This window comes from Sceloporus undulatus, chromosome 6 (assembly GCF_019175285.1).
Source record: "Sceloporus undulatus isolate JIND9_A2432 ecotype Alabama chromosome 6, SceUnd_v1.1, whole genome shotgun sequence".
NCBI lineage: Eukaryota > Metazoa > Chordata > Lepidosauria > Squamata > Phrynosomatidae > Sceloporus > Sceloporus undulatus.
In genome coordinates this window covers 77180071-77197420 of record NC_056527.1, presented here as the reverse complement: position 1 = coordinate 77197420, position 17350 = coordinate 77180071, and the positions used below count along the sequence as shown (strand labels likewise).

Here is a 17350-nt window from a genome sequence, read left to right as displayed (position 1 = left end):
ACTATAATAATAATAATAATAATAATAATAATAATAATAATAATAATAATAATAATAATAATAATTTATTTATGCATACCCCACTCTTCAGCCAAAAGGCTATCAGAGCGGCTTACAAATTGTTCATGAAAGTGCTGCGTCTCCCTCACACCCATAAGAATAGTGTTCTTATGGAACCCTTTTTTCCCAGAACTGATCACCTACTTGGGGTGGGGAGGGAGGAGCTGCCACCTGGTGCTACTACTCAATGAAGTAAAATATAAAAATGCAGAAACCAAAGCAGTGAACTGCCCCCTCTTTTCCTTCCCAGGTCAGCAGAAAGAAAAGGAGAGTATTGGCCATTTTGAATTAAGGAAGGCTTGTTTTATTTATAGGAAGAGAAAATCATGTTGTGCCAAGGGATGTACATCTTTGCTTATTCCAGTCTTTCATGAAAAAATAATTTCAATATGTCTCTCCTCACTTCTGAGATTACAAGAGGTTCTGCACATTATTCTGTTTTGTGTGTGTGTGAGAGAGAAAGAGGGGGACTTCTGTGAAAAATTTATTTCAGCAAAAACTTTGGACAAAAAAAAAACACACATTTTGGACAGAAAATGGGGGTATTCTGCACAAAATACAATGACAGTTATTGCATAAAACAGAGTTTGCACTTTCCTTTCCTTTATTTTGTAATTAAAAAGTCTCAGAATGTGACAAATCTTGTACATGGTTGCATCCACCACTGCAGAAATAATCCAGTTCAATACCACTTTAAATGCCATGGGTCAATAGTACTGAGTTCTGAGAACTATTGTTTGTTGTGACACCAGTGCTCTCTCACAGAGAAAGCTAAATTTCCCACAAAACTACAATTGCCAGAATTCTATAGCACTGAGCCCTGGCAGTTAAACTGGTGTCAAACTGGATTTTTTCTGCAATGCAGATGCAGCCAATTTTCTTGTCTTACAGAGGAAAGAAAGGGGAGATATGTCTCCAAGTGAATGCCTGTACATGGTCTTTTTTATTTTAGAAAAAGTCCAATGCCTTTCAGCTACCATATATACTCATTTATAAATTGAGAAATTTATGCCCAAAAATTGACCCCCAAATCCTGGGTCGACTTACATATGGGTCAATAAGGTAATGCCGATGATGGCACATAGACACATACACCTTCCTCCCCACTTTCACTCCATGCCTGGGAATGGGCTGCTGGAAGCAGAGAGAGTACAGGGCAATTTTTATTTTTATGGAAGGAACCGCTGATCCAGTCACAAACACACACATACACCTTCCTCCCCATGTTCCTTAGTCCAGCATGCATGCATGCATGCATGCACATGCACACACACTTTCTCTCCTTCCTTGCTTTAGCTCCTTTTACATTTGGCTTTCCCCCAACTGATTCTTTATCTCTGCCACCTCCTCACCCCACTCACCCAGACATGCTGGCCACTGCAGACAATATGGACTAGCCAGTAGTAAAGAGCTTCCATTCCATGGAGAGTCTACTGTAAAACTAGGTTTCTTGGTGGGATTGAAGGGGCAGAGGTCGCCTGTGATTGTTTAACCCCACTCCAAGGAAAAAATGGATACAACCGGGACTCTGGTGCTCCCTTGTTGCAGCAGAGAAACAGCTTCTGTCCACTGCTGGGGAAACTCTGAAGACCCACCATGGACCTGAGGAGCCTTGAAATTTTACTCTCAACTTATTCATGGGTCATACCAAAATCCATAACTTTGGCCCCAAAATATGCCTTCAACTTATACATGGGATCGTCTTATAGTTGGTGTGTATATATTTCAGTGGCTTTCTTCAGGGGCTACATAAAAACAAATACAAATATAAATGTAAAATTAAAAATCAAAAAGATAACGCACAATTGCTGTATATTTTGATACCTACATGAATCATCATAATACATTTTGATTTTTGTATACTGCTTAAAGCACAAACCTACCAATATGAAATCTACTTGCAGAATGAAATCTATTTGCAATGTGAAATCTAATTGCAGAACTTTCTGGAGCTAAAAATCTCATTTCATTTGCTGGACCGAAAATAAGCAAGCGAACTAGGCTCAAGTTGTTTTATTTTAGCAGTTGATAAGAAAAAAAAGAGGGGGAGAAAAGGGGGAGTGAGATAGCTTTCAGACCAAGTATCATAAACTAGGCTAGAAAAAATCCCGCATAAATATACAAAGGTAGGGGGAGATCAAGTTCTTCATTTAGTCTTCCAGGAACCAAAGATTTTCATTTTTAAATCTACTCTGCTTTGGTTTTTTTATTGAAATTTCTCATCATTATTTATTTTTTCTATAACCCAAAATTTGACCTCTATTGCCATCCTTCTCTCCCTTTTGATTTTTGGTTTTACATTTTACATTTGTTCCTGTGTTTTTATGTTGCCCATGAAGAAGGCATTGAAATATGTGCATAGGCCTAAACATGTTTGGCTTTTTCCAAGATAAAAATAAATAAATATAAAAACAACCATCCACTGAACACTTGGAGACATATCTTCCTTTCCCCCTGTGAATTCCACTGTGTGCTTTCCAGTATTTGCCCCGTTCTTTCATTTTCTGATTCTGTCATGATGTGTTATCAACAATTAGGGGGGGGGGGAATGTAAGTGTCTTTTAAATCTCCAGTTGTACCCCAGGAACATCTTGCTAACCTTCTTAGTGGCTCACAAAAACACTTTCCTATCTCCTGGGAAGCTGTGATACCTCTTTGAATATTCCTCTGTCTTTCCTTTAAAGAACTGTTCTTCATCTAACCCATTGGAACTAAGTAAAGATACCTTTTAGAAAGCATATGGGGTGAATGTGTGTGAACATCTTGAGTTGGAGCACCATTTTCCTGTTACCTATTATGTTGGCCTGTTACAGACTGCCAAAATAAAGCTGCTTCGGGTCTCTTTGGAGGTATGCTGTTTAAATGATGCATGCATCCTAAGAATCCGGAAGCTGCACCAAAGCTGCACTCCAGTGCTTAGGAATGGAGTCTGGCTTTGGTGCGACCTCCGGACTCTTAGGACCCATGCATCATTTAAATAGCATATCTCCAAAGAGACCCCAAGCAGCTTTACAGTATTTTGGCAGTCTGTAACAGGCCATAGTCAGGTTTGGTCTGGAAAGCTGGGAAACCTCTTCCTTTGGTATCCTAGAAATTTGACCGTGTCTGTAGCCAAGAGGAGGTGCTATACCAGATTAACTGGCACTTTGGAAGACTGTGAAAGTTCCCTTTGAGACAGGATGAAGAAACGGGGAACAGGAACTGAGATTTGGTAGTGTTTCCTCTTTCCCTTGCTTAGTATCAAATCCAAAATGGTTCTCAGAATCTGCCTTCAATAACTCCCCAGTGCATCCTTTTGCTGTGCTGCTGTTAAATTCAAACCACCTACATGAGCCAGCTTTTAAGTGTGTGGGAAATTTCCTTCGGTGCCAACACTGCCTCTTTCCGCGATACACCAATCAATCACTCTGATGAATTCTAATATTAAAGCCAAGCCACTGAGCACACAATCTAAATCAGTAGCAACAAAATTCTCACCTTACCTTTCATTTAAGATATAATTGTTACAGCAAATCTGTTTTATTAGTGAATAAATAGAGGGGTTTTTGTTTCTACTTTTTTTCCAAAAAGAGATTTCTTTGAGTGCAATCGATTCCTTTCTAAAGCTACCCTATTGATCCTGGTGCATTTAGCTTCTTGGGGAGAAAATGAACATGCCATGCTAGCACATATGCAGGCAAGAGACCACACACATCCAGAACAACAGTCAAAGTTGAGTGAAGTTTTACCAACAAGTTCCAGAATAGATCCCATACCCCAGTGCTAAAATACCATTCCTGAGAAGTGAGGAATATTGTTCACACTAGGCCACTAATATTACTATGCTGTTTTTGGTTTTTGGTTTGCTTTGTCTTGTCCTTCAGGAGGTAGTTGGGGTGGGGAAGTTACCATATTAATCCATCCATAAATCAACCCAGATTTTGGGGGTCAATTTTTTTTGTAAAAATATTCAACTTATACACGAGTATATATGGTATACATGTATACATATAGGTACTGATTATCTTGAAAATACCAATTTTGAGTTCTCTAACAGAGTGTGTCAGAAGACTGAAGTGTTTTCTTACATCCTACTTAACTACAGACTGTAAACATGGCTAAGTATATTCATCTCAATGGAACTAAACCAATTGAAGAGCAATTATTCTATTGAAATCGGATATTCAGAAATTAAACTACTTTTTCTTTTCAAGAACTAGTGTTTTTCAATCAAGGAGGAACTCTATGTTCAGAAGCAGATGCAGGATTCTCAACCCTGGTTTTATCTCGTTACACATAAAATATCTGATATCAGGGGTGGGGGAGTTACATGTGAGTTCTGTGATTGTAAGCCTGATTACCTTAATATCATTGTATGGATTGCTTTGGTAATGGGAAAACCACACACATAGTAAATACCCAAAGGAGGGGAATCCAAAGAGAAAGGCTAGAAATTCTTGTCCCTGTTCCTGTCTTTTTCACATTTAACTGGTCTCTAGATTTGTTATGTGCCTTCAAGTCAACTCTGACCTATGGTGACCCTATCATAAATATTTCTCCAGCAAGATTTTTTAGCTGCGGTTTGCCTTTGTTGTCTTCTAAGGACAAGAGAGTCTGATTTATTCAAGGGAACCCAGTGGATTTCCATGGCTGAGCAGAGCGGCCGCTCCACCATGCGCCACTCTGCCACATGCACGGACCCCATTATTTTGTATGGGGCTCAAGTATAGGCAGATTTTCCCTTACATGGGGGGATCCAGAATGGATCCCACATGTAAGGAGAGGGCCCACTGTAATTGAAACAGTAGAACTGTTGTCTGCTGCTGTCAGCTACTTTAAAATACACACAGAATGTTTCAAGTTAAAAATTTGTAGTTTATGATGATGCTTGTGTATCACTTTTCTATATTAGTCAGTCAAATTCCCAAGCTTTTCTGCTATTCTGATATATTTCTAGACTTAACACTATGGAATTTGTGTGATGCTAAGCAACAAACTATGTGCACTCAAAAAAGGAAAACACCAGTGTATCGTAGCAGCAGTTATGTGATTGACCTATCATGACATCGTTCTATGGCTTTGCTGCCATCCCTCAAAAAATAAAACCTTCTGGATACCCAAATGACAAGATATTTATACTTTCTTAGCTCAAGTTTGGTAAACCAAATAAGATCTGTTTGTAGGCTATGGCATGATATGATACAGTGGACTTTACCATTTCAGAAAGCAGGTGTGGAATTGTTCTCAATTTTGTAATCACCTTGTAATAAGTAAGGGCAGACACACAAACAAGGTAAAAACCAAACTATCTAGCACAACATGTTCAAGCTAGAACCTTTCTTCCTCTTGTGCTACATCATGTATATGTGTATGGCTTTGGTTGTTTTGCAAAAAGGGTTGTTTTCTAGGCTAGCATCCAGTGATATCTTTGTACTATTAAAAAGTATGTTTCCTTGCATAAGGTGAAACAATTGATTTCCACTAACGTAAGGACTGGAGCATAGTTTTGGCGCAGCTTCTGGCCTCTTAGGATGTGTGTGCCATTTGAACAGCATACCTCCAAAGTAACCTGAAGCAGCTTTAATTTGGCCTGTCTGTTCAGGCCCTTATATATCATCATTAAAGTCTCTCAGATCCGATCCGACTTGGATGCTACAGTTGATACAGTGTCAGTGGATGTAATCTTGGCTCCTGTCAGTCCAGTGTTAATGGATACTTTTCAATTTGTGCTGCTTGATGATGTGGACAGGATCCTTGGAGAGGTAAAAGCCACCACATGTGTTTTGGACCCTTGTTCTTCTTGGCTTATTAAACAGGCCAGAGGGGGACTGGCTGAATGGATAAAGGAGGTAATCAATGCCTCCTTACAACAAGGCAGAATTCCATTCTACTTAAAGGAGGCTGTTGTGAGGCCTCTGTCTTCACCTGCCGGCAGAAGTCCATCAAGGAGGGAGCCATTCTGATCTCCCTGGGCAGGAAGTTCCAGAGTTTAGGGGCAGCCACTGAGAAGGCCCTCTCTCGTGTCCCCACTAACCATGTTTGTGATGGTGTTGGGATGGAGAGAAGGGCTTCTCCAGATAATCTCAGAGTCCGGGCCGGTTGCCTATCCAAAATACAGTTATTTATTGGAGTCTATGCTGTCCCACATTACACTAAAACATACACAGAGGCTGCTGGACAGTTGCATATTGTGTAGGTATGTTTGAGGTATTTATGCTTGTACTATACTATTGTATATACCCTGCTTGGGATGAATCTCCTGACTCTGGTGGTAGCGTAGAAAGGCACATAAATTGTGCACACACAAACACATACCATAAGGAGGGCTCTCTCCCACCTCACTGGAATAAAGCAGTGCCATTGCAAGTGTTGTGGAAATGCCACTCGTCCTCTGTTTCACTCTGATCACTTGTCACTCTCAGAATAAGACAGAGAGTGGGCCAGCACAGAAGTTCTCCTTGGACGTCTCTTCCATAAGGACTGATTTTGAGGAAGGAACATGGTCAATTTTTCAGAGAATCTGCCTACTTGCTATCTCTTTCAGAATGAGTCTCCAAAGTGAGACAGAATGATATACCTATCTACTGGTTTCATTCCTCAGGAGCAGGGTACGCTTTTTAAAAAAATATTTTCCTCCAAACATTTCAGACTACAGTGGACCCTTGTTATACACTGGGGTTTGGTTCCAAGATCCCCTGGGATATCAAAATCCGTGGATGCTCAGGTCCCATTAAATATAATGACAAAATGGTGTCCCTTATAAAAAATGGAAAATCAAGGTTTGATATTTGAAATTTATACTTTTTTTGAACATTTTCAAACCGTGGATGCTTGAATCTGTGTATAAAAATATCCGTGTATAAGAAGGGCTGACTGTAATTCATTTCTGGGCACAATTCAAAGTACTGGCCATGACCTATAAAGCCCTATACAGCTAAGTCCAGACAATCCAAAAAACCGCATCCCCTCATACAAACCTACAAAGATCCTAAAATCTACAGAGGAAGGCTTTCTCTTGGTCCTGCTACAAGAGGCTAGGATGGCTACCTATCTGCTTTCCTTTCACAGGCAAGCAAAGGCAATTTTATTAAAGCTGCCTTTTAATATATAATTGATGTCAGGGATGTTTAATATGGGATATATTCTCTATGTTTTTAGCTTTTCTATGTTTTATGTAACTTTTTACATAAACTTTATTTTAGAAAGATAATTTTAATTGCTTTTAAAAAATTGTAAAAGTTTTGAACTATTATATATATATGGTGCTTTGGGTTCCTTTTGGGATACAGGGGGCACATAAATGAAATGAGTCAATATATAAATACATAAATGTAACTTTGGCCTAAGTGTCCCAAAGACACCAGGTCCCATCTAATCTTAGATGCTAAGCAGCGTTAGAGCTGATTACTACTTGAATGGGAGACCATCAATGGATACAAGGTACTGTAGGTTATATTTCAGAGAAAGGAACTAACAAAACCATCTCTGAGGATTCCTTACTTAAGAGAACCCTATGAAATTCATAGGGTCACTGTAAGTTAATAGGTGACTGGAAGGCACATGCACACATTTCAGTGGGAGGTTTTGGGAGAAGACCTAGGAGAGCATCATACTAGGGCCAATTTCCCAACAATTGTGCTATTGGAAGATAACAGAAGCATGGTGCTATAACAGTTTATAGTTCTGCACAGTCACACAATCATGCTATAACAACAAAATAAAAATGAAACAAAAACACAGTCACATTCCGCATACTGTACAAAAGCTGATTGTGTTGCCCTATCATTAGTATATCGTCATTGGATGTTTTGTGCATACGTCATTATCATGCGACTGTGCATGTCTGGAAAATATGGTTCCTTTCCAAACAGAACAAAATAAAATTTCTATATTTAACAACATGGTATATATCCAGTTCACATTAAACAGTGCCCTGTACCTCAAAGAAGACAGAAAACTAATCCAAAAACAATCCTAGCAACGAGAGCGATTTGCCTGTGCCAAAGTGCAGTCTGGGAAAAGCTCCCCGATAGTGCTCCCTGATAGCATGAATGCATCATTATTAGCTTCTGTGCATTCACAATAGCGAGAATTAAGCACTACTGGCAAACCATTCACGGGGTTTCCCTATTAATAAGAAGTTACAGGACAGCTCCAGGTTGTTCCAGGTGAAGTACTGGATGAGTGTGACATTGTGTGAAAATTTTTGTGCAATCGCACTATAATGACGGGATCATTCTGTTTTTCTCCCATTATACACTATGCTATTGGGAATGGGAACATATAAATTTTAAAATATGGAAAGGAAAAAAATTGTTTCTGACTCAAAACTTGTATTCCAAAGAGACACACACACAGTTGCTGCAGCCTCATTCTGACTAGATAGTAAATAGTCAGTGAAATGGGTAAAAACTAAATCCCCTCCGCCACCTAATTTTTGGACTTATTCTATTTCACTTTCAGCCAAATCCACTTCACTTTGGCCACATCCACTTCTAACCCCACATCTTTTCCATAATTGGAATTTAGCTTCTGGTTGGGAAAAAAAAAAAAGACACCTCACCAATTGTAGATGAGGAGATTGTAATCAGGTTCATTGTTACAGGGGGCATACTATTGACTGGTGGTCCATTTTTTGGTACAATTCAAATATAATTTATAGATCATGACTTATAAGTCCTGTACAGATCAGTCTTGGGTATCTGGATGACCATCTCATGTAAGCCTGCCCAAACACTTAAGATCTTTGGAGGAGGTGCTTCTCTCAGTCCTACCACCTTCAAAAATACATACGGTAGGAATGTAGAAGTTTTTTTCAATAGGTCCCAGGGATTAGCTGCACTTCACACTATTTAAAAATATAATTTTTAAATAGACAACCAGCAATTTCCTTTTCTGTTTAGCAGGTGGGATCTTGACAGTTTGTGAAGCTCCTAGCAAGTGCAAAGGGATAAAATTGGTGCATGGCCCCATCATTAATGCCAACTGTGCTGTACATCAAGATTATCCGCAGAAGCTGCAGAGGTTGCTCTGACATAATCTATGATGTGTTGAGTGGCTCCTGGTGAAAAGGATGAACTCAGTGGCAACCTGGCTGCAGAATGCTCCCCACTACCATGCACATTTGTCCTGGTACTTCTTCCACATCCTTTTAGCACATGGGAAGGACTTCTTTATTTCCTCAGATCTGAAATCCTTTGTACATTGCTTTTATGTTATTTGGTATTTAATTCCTATGACTGCCTTTATATTATTCTTTTAAATGGTGTTTAGCATTTTTCTTTTAATGTTTTCATTTTAATTTGTTATAATTTTAACCTTTCATAAGCCACATTAGTTAGCTGTGGAAAGGTAAAGTGTAAATCAAATAAATAAATAAAGGGTATTCACTAGTGCAGCGAACACAGTTCTCTTTATTCAGGAGATATTGTCCTTGTAGAACCAATGACCTTTAAAATGCAGGTTTTATGGCAGTTCTCTTTCCTGTGATCATATTGCATAGTATCTCATTTCAAGCTTTTAAAATAGAACGATTGCAGACTTTTGCCTGACTGCAGAGATTGCATTACATTTTATTTGACAAAGAAAGCTAAAAGATGCAAACCTTCTTTCTTCAGTCCAGAGTTTTGTAATTTAGATGTATAGCGGCCACAAAGTAGGTACAGTTTCATGCCAGAACCACAAAGATCGATTGAACATACTTAATTGGTCCTTATCTTGCAGTTATACTCTAACACTTCTTTTGAAGAACATTCTAAAAGGATACAATTGCAGCATTTTTGAAGCAGTTTGGGTGTACAGTTACCAATTTCTCTTATCTCTTCCTTCAGCCCTCCCCGTTGAACATAATATTCTGCATTGCTAACAATGAACATCTTAGAGATTTTTATAGTTAATTCACAACTGAATCCACTTCTAATCCAAACTAGAGTAAGCCTGTTGAAATCTGTAAGGGTTAGAAAGCTAGTGACAAACACATCCTGTTCTTTCCACTGGTCTCCTCCAGTTAGGGTTTAAAATCGGATTTAGTCCTCAGGTCTGTGAAAATGTCAAATTCACAGAGATTTAAAAGACTGCAAAGCAGACTACTGTGGGTGGGTAATACCCAAAATGTTAACCCTCGATGCATCACCAAGAATGCTATATTATGGAAGAACTACTTTAGGGGGGTCACACATTCCCTGTTGATTTTTATTTTAATGTCAAACCATACATAATAAACTGCTTTGGAACATTACCTCAGTTCCAGAAGAGATTTACCTGGGAAGCTGATGTTCAGAAAAACTAATATGGCACCCAAAACTATGCGGTTGTTCTGATTAACTGCCATCAAGTCGACTTAGTTATATGATAGCCCTATGAGTGAGAGACCACCAAGTCACCTTATAGATTAAGTCTATGCTTCTATAATGTTGTCTTCCTCTTTTCCTATGCCTTCTACCTTATGAAGCATTACTGTCTTTTCTTATCCTGCATGATTTTTAAACACTTTTTGTCTGATAAAGCAGCCAGTGGAGCTTTGAAAGCTTGCATGATATATTTTGTGCATTTCAGTCTGCCAATAAAGTACCACTCTTTTGTAGATTTCATATTTTGTTGTATTTTAACAGAACAGAATGGTTTAAATGCCCAGGTTTTTCTTGGTTGCTAATCGAGACAAATATATGCCCAGGACTTCCCTGGCTTCTGAGAAGTGGCACAGGTCCTCAGGGGCTTAGTTTCTTGGTCTTGGTGATGAAACTAAGAAGGTATTAATTACTTAAGCAATCTGCCAGACCAGATACATCAATGGGCTTCCTGTTTTCTGGATTGCAATGCCCTGGAAAAAGATGTAGCCCTCAAAAGGTATTATGGGTATCAATCGTTTTAGTTGTAGTACAGGAAAAAATGGATACTGAAAGGCAGCTAAATGCCTGATACAGAAAAAAAGAAAGAAAAGAATGGCACCCTTCATGGTTGTAAAAAATTATTCCTTAGCATCCTCTGCACTCATCTTGTACTGGGTATTTTTGAAGTCTTTAATATCTTGGTCCTTAACATGCAATCTATATCTGTTATTTTGATGAGTAAAGGTAGAGCATTTAGAGAATATTAATATGTGCTTTTGTGGAGTTACAGTCAATATGTGACAAGATCAGTATGTGTATATATATATATATGTGTGTGTGTGTGTGTGTGTGTGTGTGTGTGTGTGGCCATTAGTACTGGTAATCCTATATATGTGTGTGTGTGTGTGTGTGTGTATAATTATCACTACTGTCATGTCCCATCATCAGTAATGGCCACATCGGCTGGTTTCCCAGATTTTGGCATGCTCTCCATACATAGGAACAAAATCAAATGTAGGAAAATCAAACTAAGTGAAATTTACTGATTGCATTGAAGATTTGAGTCTTTGCTTCCACTATACCCCCCCCCCCTTTGTGATCTTGTAGCAAAATAAACAGAAATGACCACTTTTTCTCCTAAGAAAAAACCCTATTTCAGCTAGTTTTGGTATAAAGAAAATGGTAATTCTTTTTATTTCTGCGCGCCAGAAAGCTGGTGGTGGCACTCAGTCCTTGCTTCAGACATAGTCAGAGGTACATAGAGAAGTATTCTTGAGATTTGAATTCAACTGCTCTCTCATAAAATAATGGTTATTGTGCTGGTTGTTTCCAGTAGCCTCAATCTGAACAGATTCCAAACTTCAAAAAATCAAAGAAAATTACGCTTTATTAATAAGTGAAATTTTCTTTTCAGCTTTGAAATGAAGGGAAAATGGTTATGGGTGGGCCCATGCAAGCCCAGTTCTTATATAAGTTCATTCATAGGGTAAAATTTCCCCATATATCTGGAATGGCAGACCACAGCCCCCCAATGTGATTGCAGATATGGGGGCCAGTCCCACCCTCCATGCTGAAAGAGGTCTGGTCTGAATACATTGACCAAAAATTTATGTAGACGCATTGGGTTAGATCTAGACCCGAGTTGCAGGGACACCTGGTGCAGGGACACTGCTGGTTTTCTGAATGCTGAGAAACTCTTGACAAGAAGAATCCTGGACTTATGGGAATCTTTGCAGTTCAGAACTTGTTCTGTGAAATATTCACACATAGTTGTTTTGTGCAGGAAATAGGATTTTCGGTGTAGGAAAAAGCACTTGCTGTGTGAAAAATCCCTGTACAGATAATGTTGTTTTCCTCACAGAAAAAGTAATTGGGGCCCTATTCTGTGTAAAATTTGCACATAGTTGATTTGCATAGGAAATTGCATTTTCTGCACATGAAATAGAGTTGTCTGTATGGCTATTAATATTTCTATGTTGAAATATTTCCCATTCAGCAAAGGCTGTTTTTTGCACAGGAAATGCTTATTTCTGCACAACCAAATTCTGTACATTTTGCACAGAAAAAAAATGCAAAAGTGCAAACAGCATTCGAAACCGGTGTGGTTTTCTAAGGCTATTTTGTTGGTACCTTTGAGAAGAAACTTGGTAAAGAATTACATCCCTAGTACGTGTGTGAGTTTGTGTCCGTCTCTGAGCATTCGTGCGCACACACAAATTCTCCATTGTTCTTTTGACTGTTCTATTGTAAACAATCCTTCAATGAAATAGACTGCACTGAATCAGAGTTTTCTTAATCTGAAATGAAATTGAGAAATAGTGCAGTGAATGGGTGAGTGAGTGAAGCTGAAGGCTTTAGTTTTACCCCAGAAAAACTGTTGATATAAAATATATCAGATATAGCTCTTTTTAGGTATGCTTCCTTAAAAATAAGTTCTTTCAAGTGTTCATCATCATCATCATCATCATCTCACCTTTCTCTGGGACAGAAGACAGTTTACAATTTAAAAGGAACCATATAGCTAAAAACATATAAAAAGTAAACATTAAAATGCAATTAAACATTTTAAAACTCTGGCCTGTTACAGACTGCCAAAATAAAGCTGCTTCGGGTCTCTTTGGATGTATGCTGTTTAAATGATGCATGCATCCTAAGAATCTGGAAGCTGCACCAAAGCTGCACTCCAGTGCTTAGGAATGGAGTGTGGCTTTGGCACGACCTCCGGACTCTTGGGACCCATGCATCATTTAAATAGCATACCTCCAAGGAGACCCCAAGCAGCTTTATTTTGGCAGGCTGTAACAGGCCTCTCTCTCTTTTATAAGCCTCTCAGAATAAAAAGGGTTTTACCTGACAACAGAAAGACAGTAAGGAGGAGGCTGTTCTGGCTTCTCTCAGAAGGGAGTTCCAGAGTTTAGGGACATCCACTGATAAAGCCATCTGATATTCCCATGAACCATGCTTGCGATGGTGATGGGACTGAAAGAAGGTCCTCTCCTGATCTCAGGGTCCAGGTATTTTTAGTTGAATATATAAGAAATATATGCTGTTTTCTTTGCATTACTACAAATATTTCGATAAAGTAATTTTTATATAAAGATTTGAATATGATTGAAAATAACCTTTAAACCAAATGGAGCATTTTTGGAGTCCAAATGCTAAAACTGCCCTCATTTAGAAGCAGTCCTTTAGCTATGAAAGCATATTGGCAGTTAAGACACTGGTCATGTCTCTCTGCCAAGTTAAAGGGTGGCAGTTCTGCATTTACCATGTATTGCTCTGAGTTTATAAGCTGCTTAAGAACAAGGAGATCTTACCTGTTTGACAAGTCCTTATGGTATGTAGTGTTACAAAGGGATTTATTTTTCTTCCAATAAACTAATAGCTATCCTGATTTTGTTTTGATTTCTTCTCCTGTTCTACAGCACCATCACCAATCACAAATGTTAAGAAAGGGAAAGTCGCCAAAAATAGCATCTCACTCTCCTGGCAGGAACCAGATCGACCGAATGGCATCATCTTGGAGTATGAAATCAAATATTTTGAAAAGGTGTGACAATCCTGTTGTGAGGCTCTCTGAACTGTCTTTGATTTCTGCCCTGCTCCATTCAGTTAGAATTACAATATCTGTTCCAAAGCAGTGGAGCAATTGCTATGTATAATTCAATATCAAATTGATTACACTGTAACTGATTAGGAAATCTTGATGCGTGCATGTACAGACATTTCTTTCATCCATGTTTCAAGTGTGTTGGGCAAATACATTAACATTTTTCCTCAGTTCTATCACCAGCCTTAAGTACATTAAAATGAAGAAGGCTTACATTGCAATCCTACCCATGTCTTTGCAGGAGTAAGTCCTGTTGAATTCACAGTGGCTTACTTCCAGGCATGTGTCTATAGGATTGCAGCCCAATCAGCTAAGATGAAGGGGCACATGGGAAATAATATTACTATTGCTTTCCAAAATGCCTAGCAATCTCAGAATGCTCAAAATAGGTCAAATGGATTATTTTTAGTATAATCCTTACGATACGCACATAAGGCTGTGGTGAAAGTGGCTTGCTTTAGGCTTCCTGGTGAGTTCCTGACAGAGAAAAGATTCAAACTGGGAAGTTTTGTAATTAGCCACTTAGCCTTTGATATCTGTTATTTTGTCAAAAAAGTTCCAAAACATCAGGACACTATCATTAACTGCACTATGATGTTTTAATCGTTTATACAGCATTGACTGTTCTTACTTCCTTTAACTAATAATGAAGGTGCATTGGTTGTAGGTGCTGCAAATTCTCTTTTGCAGACCTCTCTTTTAGAGAACCCCACCTATTTTGTCACACAAATCTAACTTTATGTCCTTCAAAATAAGCAATTCTGCTTTGACCTGTTTAAATTTATGGTAGACATATGTCCTTAGCTATGTAGATTGAACTCTAGTGAATTTATTAAGTCAAATGCATGCAGCTTTTTGTTGAATTTCTCACCCCCAAAAAATCAAAGTGAAGGTTGAAGTAATATAAACTGTAGCCTTCATGTCTTGGGTCCAGATTATTTGAAAAACCACATCTCTATTCAGAATAATACTAAAGCTGGCACTTTTCTAGTTTTTCACTTTGGATTTCTTGTCTTTATTTAGAATGATAGGAATGTGTACTTTACCACTATTTTTAGTTGCAGCAGGACCCTTTCTATGTTGTGTTATTGTGATTTTGCACTGACATGCACTGGTCACCTAAGGGAGAAAAATGAACTGAAGACATACAGTTCTTATATAATAAACATACTCTTAGGATGTATCTACAGAAATAATCCATTTTGATACCACTTTTAACTGCCATGCCTCAGTGCTGTGGAATTCTGGGAACTGTGGTTTTGTGAGACATTTAGCTTTCTCTGTCAAAGAAATGTAGTGCTACAACAAAATACAGTTCCCAGAATTCTGTAGAACTGAATCATGGCAGTTAAAGTGGTGTCAAATTGGATATTTCTGTAGTGCAGATGCAGCCTTAGATATTCTTCAGGGTAACCTGGAATGTAACTTGAGCAGAATGGATAACAAGAGAGAGCAAACTCATGGAAGAATAACAATATTGGAAGAACTAATTGATTATTATTTGAGGAACATTTGATTAATTGTGATCTTGCAACAAAGCCCCATGAACATGAAGGAATACAAATGGCCAGTTTACACACCCTCAAAAAATTTTAAATGGATAATATGGATGTAACCTTTTCATTAGCCCATTGGTGACTTTAGTTTCTTGTGGATTTTTTGAGCTTTGAGGGCATGTTCTAGAAGCGTTTATTCCTGTCGTTTTTCCAGCAGATGGAGGCGAGTGGAGTATATATACTGTTGGTTGAGAGTGTTTATGTACGGTAGATGCTGGCAAAATGTCATGAATAAACCCTTCTAGAATCATAGAATCATAGATGGCCATCCAGCCTTCATTTGAAGACCTCCAAAGAGGGAGACTTCACTACACTCCGGGGGAGTTTGTTCCACTGTCGAACAGCCCTTACTGTCGGGAAGTTCCTCCTAATGTTGAGGTGGAATCTCTTTTCCTGCAGCTTGCATCCATTGCACAAAAACTATGGATGCCAGCCGTGGAATCCTTCAACTTCCCACTGGTGACTGTTCCTCATCAAGTGGTGAGAAAATTGTCATACCTGTTTTCCTGGATTCCTCTGCCTCTTCACAAGCAGTCATGTTAGGCTGGAAGCTGCTTCTCTGTAGTGTGATTTCACACTGCTGTCCACTGTATTTCCATGAAGCAAACAAACTAGCAGGTCCATTGTACTTACCCTATAGAGAGGTTATTGATTGGGTGAAAAAATTCCATTCAGTTGGCTCTACCTGTGTGGCTGTGTCACTCACATAATGGCATGGAGCATTACAACCTGGGAAAATTAACTCTATGTTCCTTTTGATGCTTGTGAATAAGAGTGCACTCAGATGCAGAAAATGTGTATTGGTAGGACAATACAGATGACTGGCATACCTTCTGTTACATGCTTGCTGTGATATTTCCCATTTAGCAAATGATCACTTGTATTTATACTATGGGCCTTATCATTTGGAGGAAGCAAGTGTCATTAAACTGCGGTTAATAATGGGAGTTTTTGTTATTATCCAATGACACGCCCATTACTGTTTACAGTCAGGACACAAATGGGATAAGCATGTGGGGATGTGATAATCTTCCCCCTGATCGCTCTGTTAGCATGATTTAATGATGATTTAATGATACTTGCCTCTCATGTGATAAAATCCATTGTTTATCAGAGAGGGTGGAAAGTACAGCCCACAGGCTGCTTTATGTCCTTGGACACCAGTCATGCAGCACCTGAAAGTCCCTTCCAGTCTCACTATGCCTTTAAAAACATTTGGCATGATTTTAAGGTAGATTGTGCCCAAAACTACATAGAGAGCCCCCTCAACCCCACAAAAATGTGCAAAAATACAACTCACTCCCCGATCCTCCTGTGCCAAAATACCTCTGATGTTGTTTTAGTCCCTCTGAAAATGGTGACAGAAGGTGATGCAATATCACTTCTAGTCATTATTTCTATAGGGGCTGTAAACAAAATTGAAGTATTTTGTTGTATTGTGGGGGTGCTGCCCATCAGGGAAAGGCAATTGGCCCAGCAGCTGTATAGTAATCCATTAAAATATTAAAAAGGTGGAATGGACATGAGAATCAAAAATTGATTCTTTTACTGGTCCTGGGGACACAGTACAGTTAAAACATGTAGGGCCCATACAGACAGGCCAAAATAAAGCTGCTTCGGGTCACTTTAGAGGTATGCTGTTTAAATGACACACACATCTTAAGAGGCCAGAAGCTGTGCTAAAGCTGTGCACCAGTCCTTAGGATTGGAGTGTGGGTTTGGTGCAGTTTCTGGCCTCCTAGGACACATGCATCATTTAAGCAGCATACCTCCAAAGTATACCGAAGCAGCTTTATTTTGCCCTGTCTGTATGGGCC

At 38.8% G+C, this 17350-nt stretch overlaps 1 protein-coding gene across 1 annotated transcript in view; it reads left to right on the top strand.

Annotated features, from left to right (window-relative positions):
- The window catches only part of EPHA5 (EPH receptor A5), a 276495-nt gene that overhangs the window by 190238 nt on the left and 68907 nt on the right, over positions 1-17350 (top strand). The window contains 1 exon segment of the mRNA XM_042474841.1: positions 13793-13917. Within this exon segment, the coding sequence (XP_042330775.1) occupies positions 13793-13917 (125 nt within the window).